This window comes from Chiloscyllium punctatum, chromosome 15, assembly GCF_047496795.1.
Source record: "Chiloscyllium punctatum isolate Juve2018m chromosome 15, sChiPun1.3, whole genome shotgun sequence".
Taxonomy (NCBI): Eukaryota; Metazoa; Chordata; class Chondrichthyes; order Orectolobiformes; family Hemiscylliidae; genus Chiloscyllium; species Chiloscyllium punctatum.
The window spans coordinates 7,985,369-8,008,894 of record NC_092753.1 but is presented as its reverse complement, the minus strand read 5'-3'; the positions used below and the strand labels follow the sequence as shown (position 1 = coordinate 8,008,894).

Below are 23,526 nucleotides of genomic sequence, written 5' to 3'. Positions count from 1 at the left end.
GTTGTATGCCAATAAACCAGTTGACAAAGGCAGTGACATCAGTCTGCTCTCAATCATCAGTGAATTCACTAATTCACTAAAGGTGTCATCAACAATGCTATCAAGCAGCACCTGCTTAGCAACAACCTGCTCACTGATGCCCAGTTTGGGTTCCACCAGGGCCACTCAGCTGCTGACCTAATTACAGCTTTGGTTCAAACATGGACCAAAGAGTTGAATTCCAGATGTGAGTTGAGATTGGCAGCACTTAACCAAGTATGGCAAAAAGGAGTCAGAGTTAGAAACAGACCCTTTGGTCCAATTCTTCCTTGCCAACCAAATATCCTAAACTGATCTAGTCCTATTTGTCAGCATTTGGCTCATATCCCTCTTAACCCTTCTTTTATGTGTAACCATCCAGATGCCTTTTAAATTTTGTAGTTGTACCTGCTTCCACCATTTCTTCTGGCAGCTCATTCCATACACGCACAACCCTCTGTGTGAAAAAGTTGCCCCTTAGGTCCCTTTTAAATCTGTCCCCCTCACCCTAAACCTATGCCCTCTAGTTTTGGACTTCCCTACCCTGGGAAAAAGACTGTGGCTATTTATCTCATCCATACCCCTCATGATTTTATAAACTTCTATAAGGTCACCCCTCAGCCTCCAACATTCATGGGGAAAACAGCTCGAGCCTCTTCAGCCCCTCCCTATAGCTCAAATGTTCCAGTCCTGGCAACATCCTTGTAATTCTTTGTTGCACCCTTTCAAGTTTGACACCATCTTTCCTATAGCAAGATAAAAGAACTGAATTGAATGCAGTATTCTAGGACAGGCCTGGACAGCTGCAACATGGCATCCCAACTCCTATGCCCAGTGCATTGACCAGCATACCAAACTCCTCCTTCACCACTCTGTCTACCTGCGACTCCACTTTTAAGGAACTATACACCTACATCCCTCATCCCTTGGTTTGACAACACTCCCCAAGACACGACCATTAAGTGTATGAGCCCTGCCCTGATTTGCCTTACAAAAATGCAACACCCCACATTTATCTAAATTAAACTCTATCTGCCGCTTCTTAGCCCATCAAACCAACTGAGATAACCTCCTTCTCTATCTATTACATCACCAATTTTGGTGTTATCTGCAAATTTACTAACCATGCCTCTTATCTTCACATGCAAATCATTTATAAAAATGATGAAATGCAGTGGACACAGCACCAGGCCTTGCAGTCCGCTATTGGTCACAGGCCTCCAGTCTGAAAAACAATCCTCCACCACCACCCTCTGTCTCCTACCTCCTAACAAAACTGAAATCAGTGAATATTAGGGAGCAAACTCTCTGCTGGTTGGAGTCATACTGGGACATTGAAAGATGGTTGTGGTTGTTGAAGGTCAGATATCTCCACTCCAGGACATCTCTGCAGGAGTTCCTCAGGGTAGTGTCCTAGGCCCAATCATCATCAGATGCTTCATTTGAATGACCTTCCTTCCATCAGATCAGAAGCAGTGATTTCACTGGTATGCAATCAATCAATCAATCAAAACTCCTCTGATTCTGAAGCAGTTCATGTTCAAATGCGGCGAGATTTAGACAGCATCAAGACTTGGGTTGATGAGTGTCATGTAACATGCATACCACATGCCAGGCAATGACCATCTCCAGTAAGGGACAGTCTAACTACTGGCCTTGACATTCAATAGCATTGCCCTCACTGAATGCCCCACAGTCAACTTCCTGGGATTTGCCATTGCCCAGTAACTCAGCTGGACTCAACATATAAATACAGTGGCTAGAAGAGCAGATCACAGGTTAGGAATTCTGCAGCGGGTTACTCTTCTTCTGACTCCCCAAAACGTGTCTACCAAGGCAGAATTCAGGAATGTGAATATCTCCTTACTTGGCTGGAGGAGTGCAGCTCCAACAACACCTCAAGGAGCTCATCCATGATACAGTTTCTGCTTGATTGGTAGCACAACCACAAGCATCCATTTCCACCATACTGATGCTCAGTGGCAGCGGTGTATACTATCTACAAGATGCACTGCGGAAATTCACCAAGATCCTTGGACACAGCACTTTCCAAAACCACAACCATTTCCATCTAGAAGGGCAAAGGCAGCAGATACATGAGGAAATGTCTGCCTACAATTTCTCCTTCAAGCTGCTCAGTATCCTGACTTGGAAGTAGATCACATTACCTTCACTGATGCTGATTTTGATTTATTATTGTCATATGTGCTGAGATAGTGAAAAGTAATGTTTTGCGTGCTATCTAGACAAATCATACATTGTATAAGTACATCAGCCGCACAGAACAGAATGCAGAATATAGTTTTACAGCTACAGAAAGTGCAACTCTAAAATGAGAGGTCTGTCCCTAAGTCTGATAACAGTGGGGAAGAAGTTGTTCTTTAATCTGTTAATGCATGTTTTCAAATCTATATATCCTCTGCCTGATGGCAGAAAGTGGAAGAGTGTAGAACTGGAGCGGGGAGGGGTCTTTGATTATGTTGGCTATTTCCCAAAGCAGCCGGAAGTATAGACTGAGTCTGTGTGGAAGGAAGGCTGGTTTGCGTGATGGACTGAGCTGTGTTCACAACTCTGTAATTTTTCGCAGAGCAGTTGCCATACCAAGCAGTGATGCACTGGATAGGATATTTTATATGATGTGTATATAGAAATTGGTAAGCGTCATTGTGGACATTTAGAATTTCTTTAGCCTTTTGAGGAAGTAGAGGCATTGGTGTGCTTTGACTGTAGTGTTGACTTGGATGGACCAGGACAGATTATTGGTGATATTTACTTCTAGGAACTTTGAGCTCTCGACCATGTTCACCTCAGCACCATTGATACAGACAGGGGTCCTGAAATTCCCTCCCTAACGGAATTGTGAATCTATCTGCAGAGCATGGGCTGCAGCAGTTCAAGTAGGCAGCTCACCACCACCTTCTCAAGGGTAATTAAAGACTGGCAATAAATGTTGACCAGCCCGCGATGCCTATGTCCCACAAGATAGTTTTTTTAAACAAAAAATCCGTATTGATTTCATAACATGTACAATGTAATCAAATTTTTTGATGGAAATGAACAGTATAGCCGACCTAAAATGTCTCCATAGTATTAACTATAGGCCTAGGCAAAAGTATTGGCATAACTGCTGTTCTGAATCACCTTGAGTATTACTAGATATGGTTAATGGGGATGAAAGGTTGTGTTGATGATGGGGGGGGAAGTGACTGGGGTGTGTGTTCTCATGGGGAGGTACTCCAGTCTTGAGAGTAGTTTTATGACCTGGTAGATTTCCCCTGGCCTGTGAAAGTGTAAGTATTGATGGTAGAATATTAGGATGTTGTCTTCCAAACATTATTTTTAATTCTTCTTTAAGCTGGGAAGTTACATTGACTATCCCTCACTTCGTTCATTGATATAGGTTAACCTATCAAAATGGCTACATTTTAGTATTAAGTGAGTTCTAGTCTTTAAGTTCTGGCTAAAAATATTGACACAAATCTAAGTACACCAAATAATAATGGAGACACCTGTGTTTGTTGCTCACCCCTACTTCAGGAATAATTTTCTTTGGCCAAAGTTACCAATCGCTCAAATAAAGATCTCCCACTTAATCAAATTGCTGAACTAACTGTTTCATTTTGACAATGCATATCTTATTCATTTAAATAAAATAAAGAACTGTGGATGCGGCAGATCTGAAACAAAAACAAATTTCTGGAGAATCTCGGCAGGTCTTGTAACCTCCTAGAAGCTGGTGGCAGACAGTGTAACTGGAGTGGGAGGGGTCTTTGTTTTGGTTGTTTACTCAAGGCAGTGGGAAGTATAGATGGAGTCAGTAGATGAAAGGTTGGTTTGTGAGATGAACTGGGTTGTGTTCACGACTTTGTAGTTTCTTGTGGTCTTGGGAAGAGCAGTTGCCAAACCACTCTGTGATACAACCAAATAGGATGCTTAATATGGCGCATCTATAAAAATTGGTAAGAGCCCTAGTGGACACGCTGAAGTTCCTTAGCCTCATGATGAAGTAGAAATGGTTGTTGGGCATTCTTGACCGTCGTTTTGATGTGGATGGACCAGGGCAGGTTTATTGGTGATCATCCCTGACAGAAACTTGACACTCTCCACCATCTCCACCTCAGGAGCTTTGATGCCGAAAGAGGCATACCCTCCACTGTTTTTCATCCTGTCGATACCAACTCCTTTGTTATGCTGATGTTGATAGAAACATTGTTGTTTTTACACCATGCTGCTAAGCACTCAATCTCTTTCCTGTATTCTGTCTCGTCATTGTTTGAGATCTGACCTACAGTGGTGATATCGTTGCTGAAGTTGCAAATGGAGTTGGGGTGGAATTTGGCTGCACAGTCATGTGTATAAGGAGTACCTAATATTTATCATACCTGTCTGAGAGAGATAACTGTCAACACAATGTTCTTCCTATTGTCTACAGATCCAAATCTCTCTCAATTTCTTAACAGTCAAATAACCTGAGCCTTTTTGCCGTCCCCATAGCAAGCAAGCTATCTAGGCTTGTTGATCAAGAATTCAAGTAGGTCATATGACCCCCTTCCCTACTTTGTTCTTAAACAGTTCCAAATCATAAATTTATGAATCTTAATTTATAAGTTTCATGTATATTTTTCAGTGATGAAATAGAAGCACTAAAGCACTTTAATTTGTCAAAATATTGAAAAACTTAAAAGTTCTAAAACATAATTTAAATTCAGTGTAATTCACAATCTTATGACAGCAGATAATTTTAAAATTTAGACCTGGTCCTTTTAAAAAGTATTTTTGCTAGGCAATCCTGTCTTGACCAGTGTGTAGATGTAAATGTTTTTGACCTTGACTCCAGTTTCAAATTTCACCTCTATTTTTTAAAATTACCTCAGCATGGTTTTTTATATTGAGAATCTGTCATTCCATAAGAAATACAGGTCATGTTCATTCTTCTTGTACAAAATTCTCTCACATCTGAACGCTGGCAGCCCCATCATGTCTTGCCAACAATTGTCTCTTACTAATGTTGATCCTTCTCAAGCTTTTGTGAACAAATTAGAGTGGAACCACATTTTCCCTCCCCTTTTTCCTGTTCCTTTGTTCGAATAACAATACATTTTTTTTGTGAGGGACACAGTAAAGGTAAGCAATTTAGTAATGGGATGATAGCCAATACCAACTTGAGCTGATCATAATTATTCCTCATTTGCCACTATTCTCATTTAAATTAGTTTAGATAAATAAAATCTATCCATCTAATGATCTGATCTCTAATTCCTTGCCTTTCTTACTGATTTTTGCTGTCTAAATTTAATATAAAATTAATTGATTTAAGTTGCCTTTTATATAAAACTTGGAGGGCCCATGTGCCGCCAGGCTCTGATTTGTGAGTTGATGCACCTTTGGCAGCCCAGTTTAGTCATGGAGTTTTAGAGCACAGAAAATGTCCCTTTGACTCATCAAGTCTAACTGGCCAGAAAGCCATGTCTTGATGGTGCCTCATCCTAATATGTCTGCCATTTTTCTAGTGAGGTTTCTCTGATGCAGGTACAGTTATAATGTTTAAAAGACATTTGGATACATTTTTGAAAAAGAAAGGTTTGGAGGGAAATGGGCCAAGTGCAGACTAGTTTAGTTTGGGAACATGGTCGGCATGGGTTGGATCGGCCAAAGGATCTATTCCATGCTCTCTGACTCTGTGTAACTCAGTATTCCTAGGAAGCCCAATATAGAATTACTTTTTTAGAAGGAAAGTTTGTCCTTGGATGTTAAAGTGAAATTACTAGTATTTGAGTCAATTGGGTAAAATACACAATATAATTTGTTACTTCATTTTCTTAAGCTGACTTAATGTTATCAGTTCAAAAAATATAAAGGAAACTCCAAATTCTTGCATTCAGAAGTTCCTGACAGCAAACTATTTTTGCTTACTCAATTATCCCTTAGCACAGAGCACTCTCAAACCACTTCCATATATTAATAGTATGTCATGCAGTGTCAGGATTTATCTTGGATGTCATTACCTGAAGAGGGCAGTAGAAACTAAATAACAACAGTATTCACAATCTTGGTGAGAAGAACACACTTCTCGGATCATGAGTCATTTTTTTTCCTGTAAGAAATATGGTTTAACATGTTAAGAGTAGCTAAATGAATGTTTATGACCACATTTTCAGATGTTTGACTATGGACCTTGTGTTTCATTTGTCTAGGTGAAAAATATCTATTTGAAGAGCTTTCTTCCTTTTTTGGATAATCTTAAAATACCCTGTTCTGGTGGGTTTCCTGAGGTAAGCAAGATGACACATATTTATGCTTCGTCATAGAGATGTACAGCTTGGAAATAGACCCTTCGGTCCAACTTGTCCACGCCGACCAGGTATCCCAACCCAATGTAGTCCCACCTGTCAGCACCTGGCCCATATCCCTCCAAACCCTTCCTATTCATATACCCATCCAGAAGCCTTTTAAGTGTTGCAATTGTACCAGCCCCCACCACTTCCTATGGCAGCTCATTCCATACACTTACCACCCACTGCGTGAAACAGTTGCCCGATAGGTCTATTTTATATCTTTTCCCCCTCACCCTAAACCTATGCCCTCTAGTTCTGATCTCCCCCACCCCAGGGAAAAGACCTTGTCTGTTTACCCTATCCATGCCCCTCATGATTTTACAAACCTCTATAAGGTCACCCCTCAGCCTCTGATGTTCCAGGGAAAACAGCCCTAGCCTAATCAACCTCTCCCTATAGCTGAAATCCTCCAACTCTGGTAATATCCTTGTAAATCTTTTCTGAACCCTTTCAAGTTTCACAGCATCCTTCTGATAGGACTTGTTAATGAAAGTTATACATTTTGTCATGCAAACTAATGTGTTTGCAAACATTATGACAAGGAAAAATATATTGTAAGAACATCTTTATACTCTCAATCATATTCACGAACTAAACTTGGATTTAAGATGTTTGGGCATGCTTTGTGCGAGCACTTACACTCCTAACTCTGGTGGTAAGATGCCATGTGGTTGCAGGCTTTGGCCAATAGATGGCTGTAGAGAGTGTTTCAGCAGTTTTGCTCAAAGACGTGACCTTTTTTGTATTTAAAAAAAACACTTACATTCATCAGTTGAAAGCAGGCAGTTTGATTGTTTGATCTAATCTACTACAGGTGTGTTTGTGTGTGAGACAGAGAGAGAGAAAACCAATTTAATATCTAACTTTGGGCTCACAATTGGCAAGTAACTTGTGCTATCAAATAAGATGAACTAAAGCATCTTCCTCTAACTTCCAAGGACTGCACCGTAGACCTCTTTTGTGGAGGGTTGGGTGTTGGAGGGCTGAGTAGTCACACTGAACAGAAACTTTAACTACACCAACAATATCAGCACCATTGTCACTACAAGAGCAGGTCAGAGACTGGGTTCTCTGGTAGTTGATTTATTTCCCAGCCCAACAGCTACACTACTCAAGTCATGAATATGATTAAATGGCCCTTAATCACCTGAATGGATATGACTATGAGAATACTTAGAAAGTTGAATATCCAGACAGGGTAGTTTTCTTGATTCATTCTCTCCCACCAGTTTCAATATCCATCTGCCCATAGTTGATGGTTTGTGTTAAGTAATGCAGAATGTTTATAACAACTTGGCAATATTTCTTGATTAACATCTTTTCTCACTGCAACTTTAATCATTAGGAAGGATGAGCAGTAATGTTGTGGCAATATTGTTACCTCCCATTAACTTTACAAGTCATTCACCATGGAGCAATATAATTGTTTCTTCTTCACTTTGGTTGCATAGGAGAGGTTCAAACATAAGCCCAACTGCTATCTGTTCAAGACAACTAGAGTCATAGAAATAGGCAATAATAAATGTTGACAAGATCATCACATCCAGGAACAAATCTGAAGAAGTTCTGCATCTTCAGATCAGTCTTTTTTTAATTGTACTGAACTTGGAAAGCATTTGAAGCATTTCTAAACATGAGCTGCACTAATGCTAAGTATAATATTCTTTGCGGAATTTTTTTCGGCTGTTGTGACATTTGTATAGATTGAGTCACTTTCAAGACAATATGAAGAGCTTTACCATAAGAACAAAGATTTTGATGGAAGATTGTTCCTTGAGCAAGACAAAACTCTGCAAATAGATCCAGACCAAAGGTAATATGTTTGTCCAGAAAAAAAATACCTATTCTGTATTTGCTGTTGATGAAGAAACTTGCTCCTGTCTTAGTTTCTACTGCCTTGCTCAGCAATGATTGATAAAGTCTCTGGATAGCTTTTCGAGGATTAACTTTTTTAGTTAGCAAGCTTCTTTTCAAGAGAGTGCATCGTGTCTATTTAATATTTGTCTTCAATGAGCTCCCTGTAATAGAAGAATCAGTGGTAATGTATCTATGCCCTACTATTTAATTGCACTATTAGTCTGATCATTCAGTGTGCAGCCAGCTTGATCCCAACTCATTAGTCTAAGCCAAACTTATTTTTAAAACCTTTTTCATTGTTGAAAAATTGTAGACTTAGCCCTCTGAGCATTTTTCCTCCCTGTGGTGAATTCGATACTTCCTGAAAAGATAAGGAGACTTGTGTTCAGCTCATCAAGGCAAGATAACGTTTTGTTCAAGTTTGGTGCACAGCTCTGACTTTCAGAAAGGAAATTTTAAAAAGTACTGGAGCAGATTTTAGTAACTTTCAACAATAGAAATGTATTACCAAATTTAGAAATAAATAATCTATATAATATCTGAAATTGAGATATTCAGCTAAATCACATGAAACATCCTATTATTGAAACTTGTTTGGGCTTCGTTTCAGTGATATGTCTTTCTTTAATTTGCAATTTAAATATCCGGCAGAAATATAGACTTATTATTGGCACCAATAATGTAGGAATCATCTAAAATAGTTATTTTTGGTAATTTGCATTCAGTTAACATTTGAATGACATGAGGTAATGTTATTTTATCAAAAAATAATTTCATCTCTTTGCAATTAAAGAACACTTAAATGTACTTGAAAACACGATTGTAAGAGTACTTGACAGCATAAGCGTGGAAAGGTTGTGTCCTGCAATGGGAGGAGTCCAAGAATCAGTGAGCATAACCTCAGAATAGGATGTCACCAATAAAGGACGGATGAAGAGGATTTTCCTCCGAGTTATGAATCTGTGGAACTATTTGCCACAGAGGGCCAGAGAAGCTACGTTGTTCAGTATGTTCAAGGCTGCGGTAGACAGATTTTTAATCAGAAGACCAAGTATTTGGTAGGAAAAAGACAGGGATGTGGAGTTGAGGATTACCAAATCAATCATGATCTCATTGAATGATGAAGAAGAGTGGCCTGAATGTGCTGTTTCTCTCCTGTATCTTGACATGCTTTGTGAATCTTTGATAATTAATACATTTTCTTTAAAGATGTGAACTTGAGAGAACGCCAAAGAAGTGGCAGACTGAAGACAGTCACACAGTCATTCCTCCCCAAACTCCTGTCAGGTACAAACTTTCTGCTCATGTTTATGTCAACATGTTGACAAAAATGTGCCAGCTATTTTTTCATAATAAAAGCTTAAGTTTTGAATGTGTATTGGATTATAACTCAGTCAGAAATGAAAATGTAAACATTTATAGTTGGTTGTTTTACACTTAAATGTCTTTAAATGTCTTTTTTGTGTTGGTTTTCATCCTCACCTGTTTCTGCCCGTCACTTCTGACAAAAACACCCTCTGTTTGTTTGAGGATGAGGTTTAGGTCTGCCAAGTCAAATGTGTCAAGCTGGTCTTCGTTTCCTTTTTTTGTTTCTTTATTTCAATGCCATCTTAACTGGGATGTACATCATGAAAATGCCTCTACCTTCCTTTCTATGATTTTCTTATGCAAATAGGTGATGATTTCTCCTTCTTGGTGCTTTTCTTTTCACTTACTATTCATAGAGTTGTAGAGATTTATAGCATGGAAATGGGCCCAACACATCCAGGCAGCCCGGCTATCTTTTATAAATCTCGTCCCATTTATGGAACATTTGGCCCATATTCCTCTAAACCCTTCCTATTCATGTCCAGATGCCTTAAAATGTTGTAAACATTTAAAAGGTCCAGATGCTTTTTAAATGTTGTAAACCTATTCACATCCATCACTTCCCTGGCAGCTCATTCCATACATGCACTACCTTCTGCGTGAAAATGTTGTTCCTTAGGTTCTTTCTGTATCTTTAAAGTTTAATCAAGAGACAGACCTCAGTAAAAAAACATAATGTAAAAGAACCCACTATATTGTAGATTTTTTTTAAAAACTAGCCACTTAGTTATTCCCTTGCTGTGATCTCCCCACACAGGTTTCTCCAAGGTCAGCTGTGAATTTCGCTGTTTGTTTATTTTTCTTAGATGAACTCCGATGTCCAGAGGTACACAAAATTAAATAGCAGAGGAAGTAGCTGTGAAGGTTCGCTGCTCAGTCACACAGCAGCGTAGGTTTCGCTCTCCATTGATTCACTTCCCACCATGTGGTCACTGCCTTTGTCTCCCTTCCTTGTTTTTTCAAGTGCTGTTGTTTTGATTTTTTTTCAAAGTTCTAAAACAATGCAACAATTTATAAAACAATTTATAAAATTCCTCCAATTTGAGGAAATCAGCTCCAACATTGAAAATAATTCAAAAAAGGAGCAGCTCTTACAGTCAAAAGTTTTTTTTTTCTGTCCTCCATCTTGGATTACATGGAATCCATTAATTTGTCATCTCTTTGAAACATAGCATTTTGCACTGTTTCATGGGGTCTTGATATTTATGATCAAGTTTAGCTGTTGTTTGAGTTTATCAGAATTTGAATATTGATGAAAAATATATCTTTATTGAAGCTTTTCATCTTACACTCATCAGGACATTTTGCAAGAATGCAAATTCCTTGGGAAATCAACATTTAAATTGCATGTAATACCTACAGTATAAATGTTGCTTTTCCTACTGAATTTTTATTGCAAAATTTCCAGATAAATGTGAGACAAAAGCTTCAACAAAATACGTTTTTCAGCAATACTTGAGCCCTGTCCCATCAAACAACTGTTAATCAGACTTTCTAGCAATGTGTTCTTATTTTTAGATGAGCCATCAAGATGCCCACCTCTTTACTGAGATGATTAAAGTGTAAATTTCTTGACCTACTATTACAACATCTATAGATTCAAATGAAAGGAGTCTAATTTGAAATGCTGAAGATGATTGGAAATGGCAGAGCATTGAATAAATCTGATTTTTATATTTCAGGCTACAAGCTGTTTGCGATGCATCTAATTTATACTGCAAATAGAGATTGAAGTAAAAAGATGTGACTTATGCTTGGAAATAACAAGATACTTCATGAAAAAATATTCTTTTTTTTGTCAGAAAAGCATTTTGAATAATGCCCTGATATTTTAGACCCAGACAAAAAAAAATGCTGCCTCAAATTACACATTTTGAAAATAAATTGTATGAGCTGTCCACAATTTGGATGATTGGAGTTGACTTCAACGGCCCTTGTATGGCAGTAGCAGTTTTTCTATAAAATTATGCTTGAGGTTTCAAGTCTACATGTTTAACTAACTGTTCCCTTTGTGCACTCATCTGAGTTTATGCATGCGCAGACAGCCATGGCTTGGTTCATCAGCCTGGCAGGTCAAGGATACAATTAACTGTATTCTCCCTTCAATTGTAAAGAATTGCAATTAGTATCAAATCAGAATTTAAACCACTTTCCTTTGGTGTAAGTCAATATATCCCCTCTGTTGCAGAAAATAGCCAGTGGTTTCTGTTGGGTAATGTTTCTGTGACTCCTTATTCTTTTGAGATTATTGTAACTAAATCTTGATTTTGGGTGACCCTTTAGTAATTTATTCAAGAAACCCATTCAGGCATGAAACTGGAATCTTGGATTGCGTCCGAGAAGCAAATATTATGTTGGAATTTACATTACGTTTCACTATCATCTGTGATGTATAGATATGACTTGGACTCGATCTCTGAAATTTGAGTGACCTAATTATTACTCACTCAGATTTTCAAAGTCCATTTGGTCTGTATGTGGACTGACAATATCGTGGTGACCCATTTTGCCAATGTGAATGTTGAAACATTTTTAACTCTCCATGCTAGAATGAATTGCAAAAGTCAATCCGTGTTAGAACCATTGATTTATTTGTTTGGGTATGGACTTTGTGACAATTAGCTCTTAAGTTGTGACTTGTAAATTGATAATTCACTTGAAACTTAATCAGAATTGCAGTTATCCTAATACAGCAAGAATCAAAATTGGGAAATGTAGATTGAAGCAAGAAGAATTGTCATTCTGTTTCATGCAAATATTTTGTTTTATAGTTTATTTCCTACAATTTTAAAATCATAATCTGCAATTCTGATGCACTTTGAAGTTGTGCAAATCCTTCATTTGTTTCAAAGTGCTACTATGATATCAATATTCTGCAACCACCATTCTGCTCATCAGCATTCTTTCTTCACTTAACATTGCATCTGGCAGGCTAGTTATTGAAAGATATTGATAATTAGGCCAATTTCAATTCAACAATTGAATTAGTCTCAAGCCAGGTTTTTTGAGTAATTGCATCATTTGTACTTAGTTTATTTCCTGGTTTTGGAGAGTTTTGACTCTTTAAATTCTTTCTCTTCTATCCTTCAGTAAGGTTTAATCTCAGTACATGATAGATTGAACTCATTGAAGTGTATGAGTTGTACTTCTCATGTCGAAGCCTTGCTTCCCTGATAGCACAAGAGGCTGTAAACCCCAGTTAGTAGTGATCAAACCACATCTAATTTGGTTTGATTGAATTGTGTGGATGTTGTCAATGTTATTTATTTTTGGATCAGTGATTTTTGAGATTTCTGTTTAGAATTCTTGTGTGTACTTTGGATCAGTTATGTTGTTTGCAGTTACCACAGATGCAGATCAATATGTAAGAGTGTGGTGATGGATTTGAAGAACGTATGTGTATTTCATGGACTACATTTACACAAGGGCTGTTACTGCAAACAGTGTTTGAATTTGTCAATCAAGAAGGAGCAATGCATTGTTATTTATACAGAGTCCTTATTTTAAGGAAGTAAGCTTCCCTCTTCGGTGTTTCTGAGGCAGTGTAGGAAAGAAAAATCATATTATCATTCTGTTGAAAAATTTTAAGTAAATGTATTATTTTGTGACTTAATATTGTAGTTGTACTCTATCAATTGCCATTTTCTGAAAAGACACCATCAATGCACAAATAAAAAGTAATTTTTGCAATGCCATGATAGTGATGCTAAAATGAGTGTAAGATATTATTGCTTAATTTGTTATAAATAGTCACTGTTAAATAATTTATTTTAAAATGTACCAGTTTTTATGATTTTTACCACTTCAATGTTTCTGTTGTATATACTTCTTTCTGTTTAATGCTTATGCAATGTATTCCATTAATGTAGTTGCTGTTGTAAATTTTTTTTTGTCATTAAATAGTTGTGGAAGAGCTCAGCTATGACAAATGTGTCTTGGAAAATGAGAAGAACAAATTAAGATGTGTAGAATTGTTTGTTTTATGGTGTCAGTGTGATTTGAGTACATGCCAGGTATTTGTTCCTAATTTTTGCTTAATTCATCCATTGCTTTCCCATGCAGGACCGCAATGAACACCATCCAGCAGTTACAGATGATTTTAAATACAGCTGATGACAAACCTTCAAATACACTTAAAGCATACTTTGATGTAAGTGGATTTTGTAGTGAGGATAAAAGACCTGAGGGGAACGTTAGTTTTTTTAAATCAAAGAAAGGTTGGTTCAAAAATAATCAACTACTAATGCTACCCTGTACTATCAAGAGGTGTTTTGACATTGCTGTGTGTTATGCTATTTCTGTAGACTCCATATATTTATGGAAATTCATAAGCTGGAAAACTTATGGATGTCAAATGTTTGAATTACTTTGTAACCTAATTGAAAACAGAAACTAATATAGTTAGTGTGCAGGTTTCTAGATGATAAAGTTTTTAGTGTTAATTTTGCATTGAAAAAAAAATTAATTGGCAGTTTTTGCTGTTTTGTTATTAATAATGTGCTGGACCTATAATGTATCTGTATCATGCATGTTGGAATCCTTCAAGGTGAACATTTTATTACTAAATTATATTATAAATTGAAATTTAGTCTTGATAATCTATGATTGACATATCGGCTTCTTTCGTAATCTACTTGTATAACTCACTCCTCCGTGGTGTAAAACTATGGAAGGTACTAATAAAGATGTCAGACAGCATCTAAATGTATGTTTCCTTAATATTTTTAATGTATTATTATTACTTCATGTTGCTGTCAATTGTAGATTCATAATTACATTACATTGTAGCTTTCAAGAAATGTGCCATTCTATCTTTCATTTGTCTCTGTAGTTTTTAGTCCAGATTATATTATAATGATGACAAATTATTGGTGTTTGTCATCATTGCTATGAAGCTGACATTAATGTCTGCCTGTACACGTGCAGCTAAATGCTGAAATGTGGAGGTTGCTAAGAACAATTCCTTACCAAAATGGAAATTAATTGTAAATCACCAAATTAGCACGTAACTTTTTAATGCTGTTAATGGTTAAAACTTGAAGACGGGGGAGCATATTTGCCTTCTTTGTCCTGCTTAACAAGTTTGCTTGCCTTGAGAACACGTTTTCTGTTTGAGTTTTTTTCTATCTCCTTTTGGAAATTATCTGGATCTTTTCAAATTTTTGAAGTTTGTTTAATAATTGAACTTCTACATTTAATAATATGTGCTTGTTCCAGTCTTTGTTTTGTTTCCTATAAAAATTATGAAAAGTGATATAACCTGTCTTTTATTTCTTAGTTTGTCTAAAAACTGGTTTGTAAATCTGTAATTAGATTACTTACTTACAGTGTGGAAACAGGCCCTTCGGCCCAACAAGTCCACACCGACCTGCCGGAGTGCAACCCACCCAGACCATTCCCCTACACTTACCCCTTCACCTAACATTATGGGCAATTTAGCATGACCAATTCACCTAATCTGCACATTTTTGGATTGTGGGAGGAAACCGGAGCACCCGGAGGAAACCCACGAAGACACGGGGAGAATGTACAAACTCCACACAGTCAGTCGCCTGAGGAGGGAATTGAACCCGGGTCTCTGGCGCTGTGAGGCAGCAGTGCTAACTGCTATGCCACTGTGCCGCCCACCTCCTGGCTATCACTCCTGGATGCCAGAAGTTCAGTATAGCTGGCATCAAAAGAAAATTAATGTGGGAAAGATAAAATCCACACCATGTAACTTGCGAGATCCTGGTGGTGGCTTTCTTCAAAGTCAGTAGCTTTGCTGTTGACTTCAAAATTTGAATCATTATTTTTATGTAAATCCTCTCATTTAAATTATATGGGATTGGGCATTTAAGACATTTTAGTTCAGGAGAATTTTTAGTACTCTTACATTGGAATTTGCATCTTAAATAATGCTTATATTTCTGCACTTTATTCTCCCAATTACTTCAATCATTACCTTTGATAGTTTTTGTTAGGTACCTCTCATCTCATAGCTTTAATTCAGTGGAGGTTTGAAAAGTCCTGTTTTTTAAAGGGGCTTCTTTATTATCTAGCTGTTGCTTTCCATTGCATAAATAATGATTTGAATGTCTTTATACTTCTCTAGAATTGTACAGTGAACCCGACTAATGATATTATTAGTAGAGTGGAGAATCTGGGTCATAAGTTTCGGGAAAGTTTTGCTCAGGCTGTTGGAGAAGGATGGGTTGAGATCGGCTCTCAGGTATTTTTTTATTTTTGCTTGCTTTCAAAATGCCATAAATATTTATCTAATATGCTTTAAACAAATAATTTATTGTTCTGATCAAATTATTTTCTTTTCTTTCAGCGATATAAGCTTGGTGTACGTTTGTATTATAGGGTTATGGAATCTATGTTGAAATCGGTAAGTTTCAATTGCTATTAAAAGAAGGAAATGAAAGAGATGAGAATCATTCCAGTGACCAGAATCTTGACTGGAGTGAAGCTGGGAATCTTTTTAAAGAAAATAAGCTGCAGCCAAATGGAAATATTTCCATTTGCTAATTTCCCATTAAGTTAAACTCATCATTTCTTTGCAATGATTGGTCAGAATTCATGAATATATTTTGGACAGTGTTACAGCACGCAAGCAAACCCCACTGTTAATTAAACCAAATGCCCAGAAAAGCTCTCCTTGTCTCATAATCTGTTAAAATATGAGTGACAGAGAACTTCTAAATTCCACTATTTAAATAAAATAACACTTCATTTTCTTAACTCTGATCATGAACACTAAACAACAACTATTCACAAATTCAAGGCCACCTTTTCTTAACTATCTGACTTACTATCTGACTCCAACTTTATAAAATATACACTGTTCCAATAAAACACTACATTAACTTAATTTTAAGACCACACAGTCTTTGTCTTCCCATTTGTCTTCACTCTTCCAGCTGCTGATCTCCCAGAGTCATCGTCCTTTTACTGTGAGTAGGTCTTACATGGAAAAATACCTTTTGATAGAGAGTGTTTTCTAATTTCTTTGAGAGCAAGGTGTTAGATGGGCAGTTAGCTCTCCGACTGTATATCAATTGCTCACTGTTCAATGGCAATTGCTCTCTGACCAATTTTGAAAATGTCCCCATTCTTATACTCCCAACATCGGACCGTCTCATTGGTTCGATGATGGCAAAGTAATAAATGCAAACTCAATTAAGTTTTAGTATCCTGGGGCATAATTTACATTGGTTAAATTTGAATTGTTGTCAAAACAGCAACCAAAACTCAGGTATTCATTTCACAGCCAAATGTCACATTTTCAATTTTCCAGTACATTCTGGGACTGCCATCTAGTCACATATACACAGGTGCTTGTAATCTTTCAGTTCAGAAAAGCATTCTCTCTCTCTTAAAGGTAGAGTATATGCCTTCAGCTTCATAACAACAGTATTGTAGATGTTGATATATTGCATGCACTGCAGCAATTCAAGAAGGCAGTTTGCTGCCATTGTTATAGATGCCAACAAGTGTTGACTTTTGCCAATGATACATGAACAAATAATATAACAATAAGTTATGATATCTGGTGGTCTTTTCAATTCTAAACTAATCTGGCGGAGCTTTAAAGTGAAATGATTTGATAAATATAGAATACTATGGTGGTTTTATTTCAAGATTGTCTGATTAAAGTACCTACATAATCAGTAATTTTGTTCTCCTCAGTTTTGCACCTATACATCTTGCTGGGATATGGTTTCATTGAACCTATTTACCTTCCACCAGATCATTCAAGTGACCATTATTGCTCTGTGTTTAACATTAAATACTATGCTATTTAATTTTGGTAGGGAACATTTGCATGCACAAATCCACAGGTATTGTTGGATAAGCAGGAAAGCAATGCAAAAAATATTTTTTCAGTGATTATAGTCCTAACCAATTGAGTTTATCTTCATACATCAGTTCTGCCGTCCCAGTAATCAGTCTGGGAAACTTTCATTGCACTCTCTCTGCAGTCAGAATATCCTTCCTTGAGTAAGTAAACCAAAACTGCAGATACTACTCTAGGTGTGGTCTAGCCAAGACCTTGTACAATTGTAGATGTATGAGGCATCCCTGATCCTATAGTCAAGTCCTCTTGCTGTGAAGGCCAATGTAAAATTTGCTGCCTTCATCGCCTGCTGCACTTGTACCTTACTTTCAGTGACCTGTGTACAAGGATACACAGGTTTCATTGCACCTTACCTTTTCTGTTCTAACCCCATTCAGATAATCTGCCTTCCTGGATTTGCTACCCAAGTGGATAACATGACATTTATCTGCATTATGCTTCATCTGTCATGCATTTGTCCACTTATTCAGCTTTTCCCAATCGCACTGAAGTATCTCTGCATCCTCCTTGCAGCTCATATTCCCACCCAGCTTTGTGTCTTATGCAAACTTGAAGGTTTTACAGCTGTTTCACTCATCAAAATAATTTATATATATTGTAAATAGCTGGGGGGTGCAAGCACTGATCCCTGCAATACCGCATTAATCACTACCTACCACTTAGTCTACCAGCCAGTTTTCTATTCATGTTGGGTACACCACCCCCAATCCTATGCAGTTAAATTTTACAAGCTAATCTCTTAGGTGGGACTTTATGGAAAGCCACCTGAAAACCCAAAAGACCAGAGCGATCCACTAGCTCCCCCTTGTCAACTGTACTAGTTACATCCTTGAAAGAAAATTCCAATAAATTTGTCAAGCATGGTTTCTCTTTGGTAAATCCATGCTGTCTCAATCTGATCCCATCACTATTTTTCGATTGCTGTCCTATTAGATTTTTTTTCCACAGTCTCTAACATTTTATCCACTACCAATGTCAAACCAACCGATCAATAATTCCCTGTTTTCTCTCTGTCTATTTTAAATGGTGGAGTTACATTAGCTAGTCTCCAATCCATAGGAACTGTTCCAGAATCTATTAAATCTTGATAGATATAGTGGACACATTGGTGGTCAGCTATGTCGATTTCCTTAAGTACTCTGGAATGTAGATTATATAACCTGGGGATTTATTGATCTTTATTCCCATCACTTTACTATTTGCCTGCAAATACTGTTTTCCTTCAGTACCTCCCTTTGGAGACTGTTTCCCCAACATTTTTAGGATCTTATTTAGGTTCATCTTTGTGAAGACAGAACCAAGGCATGTACTTAATTTGCCTGTCCTGTGTTCATTCTCCATTATTCATCATTCCCCTGTTTCTGACTGAAAGGTCCTGCATTTGTCTTCACTAGTCTCTTTCTGTTTGCTTTCTTACCATCAATTATTATGTTCCGTGCATGCTAATCTTGTTATCACTTGCCCCTCTTCTTAATTAATCCTTTTGTCTTCCTTTGCTGAATTCTAAACTGCTCCCAGTCCTCAGGCCTGCTTTTTTTTTGTCCAATTTGTATGCCTCTTCAATCTAATAATATCCACAATTTCCCTACTTACCCATGGTTGGGCTGCCCTCCCCATTTTCTTTTTGGGCTCAACAGGAATGAACAATTGTTGCAGTTCATCTATGCATTCTTGAAATGTTTGTCATAGCTGAACCACTTCAAGTAACCCTTACGTAATGTTTCCCCAGTTTATCGTGGCCAGCTTGTGCCTCATTCCGTCAAAATTTGCCTGAATCAACAGTCCCACTCACCATCTTAATGAAGAATTCTATATTATAGTCACTTTTGCCCAAGGAGCCTTGCCTAGCTAGATTGCCAGACAGTGGCATTGTGTTAGCTGTTAGATAATGTTAAACTTAGTTATATATCTATATAGCATCATTCAATAAAATTGTTCATTTTCTGCCAGAAATGTGCTATAATTTGCAATAGGAGTGTTGCTTAATATTCTTTTATCATCTTGAGGGAAACTCTTATCTAGAACAAAGACCCTAAGAATGTTTAATTGTGTCATAGACTTTCTAATGTCCCTTCAACAACAAACAAGGTATCTGTTGCACATCTCTTCTGAAACATGCCACTGTAATATTGTTCTGTTCAGTCCTCTAGAGTGACAGCCTAGATATGGAACCAAGTACAATGTAGTGGTCAAACAGACAGGTTGAAGGTACAGAGGAGGATTTTGTCAACTAAAGCAGGTTGATTTGTTCTTTTCTGTAAAGCCTTTCAAACTTCAGGTCTAGTTCTACACAGTTCAATTCAAACTGCTTTGCCATGGGATTAATTGCTTTAGTAATGCTTTTGGAAAGCTGTGTTCTGTGCATTAGTTTGTTTAGTCACTGGTCTGTATTATATTTCCAGGAAGAAGAACGTCTCTCTGTCCAAAATTTTAGGTAAATTTATTTAGATTTCCTTCAGAAAACGTGAAACCAATTCACTGTTTTTAAAAAAAAGATCTATTTTCATATGATCTCTTCCCCTCTGTTTTGTAGCAAGTTGTTGAATGATGATACATTTCATGGATCTCTACTCGCCTGTGCTGTGGAGGTGGTCATGACCACATATGGAACTACTTGTAAGTACATAATGGGTCTTTAAATTTTAAATATTTTGTCAAAAGCTCTTTGGTTTGCAGTAGTACAATTTCATTACCATTTAGCTCAAAATTTTCCATTTTGTTTGTGATCTCTAGGTTTGATAAGTCTTGGGTTTTTAAAAAATTTTTTGCTTTGTCTGTTTTTTTAACAAGCCATGAAGTATTCCAGAGGAAGCAAAACTTGCCATTCCTGATAACTCCATTCAAATTAAAGCAGCAAACCTCAAGGCCACACTTGAATATAATAATGCATTTATTCAGATGTGTTATCGCATATCTAGAACAAGTGGGACTTGAACCCAAGTGTTCTGGCTCAGATCTAGGGATAATAACATTGTACCACAAGAGCCCTCCCCATATGCTTAGTATACACTGGGATAAAATGACAATGCCTGTTGCTAATTATTGCATTGAGTGTTATGGTGGTTTTCTTAGCAGTACTCATGACAGTTCTCAGCCAGTTTGGGAGACAAAGTAGGTTTTATATGAAGCAGCCTTTGGGTAGAGAATTTTGAGGCAGCAGATTAAACTTGGAATATTTATGTCTGTATGTTATCCTTCAATTTTTCTTTGTATTGATAGCAGTTCACCAATAATGGTCAGCTGCAGGAAAGGCAATCTTGTCTCATCATTCCTGTGTGAAATCTCCAAAACTAACCATTTATGCAACTTGTCTTCTAAAACTTTGAAGCTACAGTTTAAGTAGTTAGCTGTGACAAAGGAAGGATGAGCTTCCCTGCTGGCATAAAATGAAGAAACTACAAATTATGGCCTAGATCTTCTCCTCTTTGAATTGTCAGGAGACCAGACAGACAACGGCAGGAAGTTTAAACTTCTGATAGGGCAATTTCCCTAACCTCCAGAACCCTCAACAAAAGTCTCCAACCAAGAGTTAGTGTGGGAGACTTCAGGCTGTCCTGATATACTTAGCTGTGAGTAGTTACAGTGGAAATGATAAAGGAAAGAAACTCTATTGCAACTCCTGTGTAGCCATACTTTCTAAACAGCCCTGATTAATAATCCAGTAAACCATCACGACTGGCCATCCAACACTCAACACCACCACCTTCAAAAAAACCTGATTACCCCTCCAATTATTGCCATTCTACCTCACCATGTTCCCAACTGCTGCTCTGCCCATTTTCCTCACTTGCCCTTTCTTGCACATTGACTTACCCACTCACCTTCGTCTCTCTGCTTTAGGAAAGATGGTGTAAAACTTGGTGCAGAAAAGGTTTACAAGGATGTTTCCAGGGTTGGAGGGTTTGAGCTATAGGGAGAGCTGAATAGGCAGGGGCTATTTTCCCTGGAGTATCAGAGGCTGCAGGGTGACTTTATAGAGGTATATAAATCATGACAGGCATGGAAGGGGTAAATAGGTCAAAGTCTTTTCACCAGGGTTGGGAAGTCCAAATCTAGAGGGCATAGGTTCAAAGTTTGGGAGAAGATTTGTAGCTCGGGTGCTCGTTGTTGTGGTTCTGTTCGCCGAGCTGGGAATTTGTCTTGCAAACGTTTCGTCCCCTGTCTAGGTGACATCCTCAGTGTTTGGGAGCCTCCTGTGAAGCGCTCCTGTGATGTTTCCTCTGGCATTTATAGTGGCTTGTCTCTGCCGCTTCCGGTTGTCAATTCCAGCTGTCCGCGGCAGTGGCCGGTATATTGGGTCCAGGTCGATGTGCTTATTGATTGAATCTGTGGATGAGTGCCATGCCTCTAGGAATTCCCTGGCTGTTCTCTGTTTGGCTTGCCCTATAATAGTAGTGTTGTCCCAGTCGAATTCATGTTGCTTGTCATCTGTGTGTGTGGCTACTAAGGATAGCTGGTCGTGTCGTTTCGTGGCTAGTTGGTGTTCGTGGATGTGGATCATTAGCTGTCTTCCTGTTTGTCCTATGTAGTGTTTTGTGCAGTCCTTGCATGGGATTTTGTACACTACATTGGTTTTGCTCCTGCTGGGTATCAGGTCTTTCGTTCTGATGAGTTGTTATCTGAGAGTGGCTGTTGGTTTGTGTGCTGTTATGAGTCCTAGTGGTCGCAGTAGTCTGGCTGTCAGTTCGGAAATGCTCCTGATGTATGGTAGTGTGGCTAGTCCTTTGGGTTGTGGCATGTCCTCGGTCCGTTGTCTTTCCCTTGGGCATCTGTTAATGAAATTGCCGGGGTATCCGTTTTTGGCGAATACATTGTATAGGTGTTGTTCTTCCTCTTTTTGCAGTTCTGGTGTGCTGCAGTGTGTTGTGGCCCTTTTGAATAGTATCTTGATGCAACTTTGTTTGTGTGTGTTGGGCTGGTTGCTTTCATAGTTCAGGACTTGGTCTGTGTGTGTGGCTTTCCTGTATACCTTTGTGGTGAATTCTCCGTTCGGTGTTCTCTGTACCATCACGTCTAGGAATGGGAGTTGGTTATCCTTTTCTTCCTCTCTCGTGAATCGGATTCCTGTGAGTGTGGCATTGACGATCACGTGTGTGTTCTCTATTTCTGACTTTTTAATGATTACAAAGGTGTCATCTACATATCTGACCCAGAGTTTGGGTTGAATTTGCAGTTAGACTGTTTCTTCTAACCTTTGCGTTATTGCTTCTGCTATGAGTCCAGAAGATCGGTGATTTGTTCGTATATCTGGTTGTTGAATGTGAAGTGTGTTGTGAGGCACAGGTCCAGTAGTTTAAGTATGCCGTCTTTGTTGACAGGTTCAACGTCCTGTTGTCTGTTCTGTATGTCCAGCAGGTTGGCTATTGTTTCTCTGGCTCGGGTTTTGTCGATAGAGGTGAACAGTGCCGTTACATCGAATGAGACCATGGTTTCTTCCTTGTCTATGTGTATATTTCTGATGATGTCCAAGAATTCCTGTGTTGATTGTATAGATTTCTGGACTTCACAGGAGGCTCCCAAGCACTGAGGATGTCACCTAGACAGGGGACGAAACGTTTGCAACACAAATTCCCAGCTCGGCGAACAGAACCACAACAGAGGGCATAGGTTTAAAGTGAGAGGGGGAATATATAAAGGGTACCTAAGGGCAACTTTTTCACACAGGATGGTGCATGTATGGAATGAACTGCCAGTGGAGGTAGTGGAAGCTGATACAATTACGGCATTTAAAAGGTATCTAGTTGGTATATGAATGAATACGAAGCGTTTAGAGGGATTTGGGCCAAATGCTGACTAGATTAATTTAGAATATCTGATCGGCATGGATAAGTTGGAGTGAAGGGTCTCTTTCCATGCTGTATAACTATGACTCTGAACTGCTCATCCATTCACTCATCCATCCATTGATCCACTCACTAGCTCAGTTCCGAACCATTGATTCAGTAATATATTGATAGTGCACATTTAGGACAGCGAAGTGAGCATGGCTTGTCTTTGCATGAAGGCAAAAGTGATGACTGCAGATGCTGGAGATCAGAGTTAGGATTAGAGTGGTGCTGGGAAAGCACAGCAGGTCAGGCAGCATCCGAGGAGCAGGAAAATCAA

General features: G+C 38.2%; 1 protein-coding gene across 3 annotated transcripts in view; it reads left to right on the top strand.

Annotated features, from left to right (window-relative positions):
• rb1 (retinoblastoma 1) overlaps positions 1-23,526 on the top strand; it is a 206,405-nt gene that overhangs the window by 55,935 nt on the left and 126,944 nt on the right. For all 3 annotated transcript variants that reach the window (XM_072584569.1, XM_072584568.1, XM_072584570.1), the window contains 8 exons: positions 6,213-6,290; positions 8,057-8,166; positions 9,420-9,497; positions 13,641-13,728; positions 15,673-15,789; positions 15,895-15,951; positions 19,824-19,855; positions 19,955-20,037. In XM_072584569.1, coding sequence (XP_072440670.1) covers positions 6,213-6,290; positions 8,057-8,166; positions 9,420-9,497; positions 13,641-13,728; positions 15,673-15,789; positions 15,895-15,951; positions 19,824-19,855; positions 19,955-20,037 — 643 coding nt within the window. The remainder of the gene's footprint in view (positions 1-6,212; positions 6,291-8,056; positions 8,167-9,419; positions 9,498-13,640; positions 13,729-15,672; positions 15,790-15,894; positions 15,952-19,823; positions 19,856-19,954; positions 20,038-23,526) is intronic.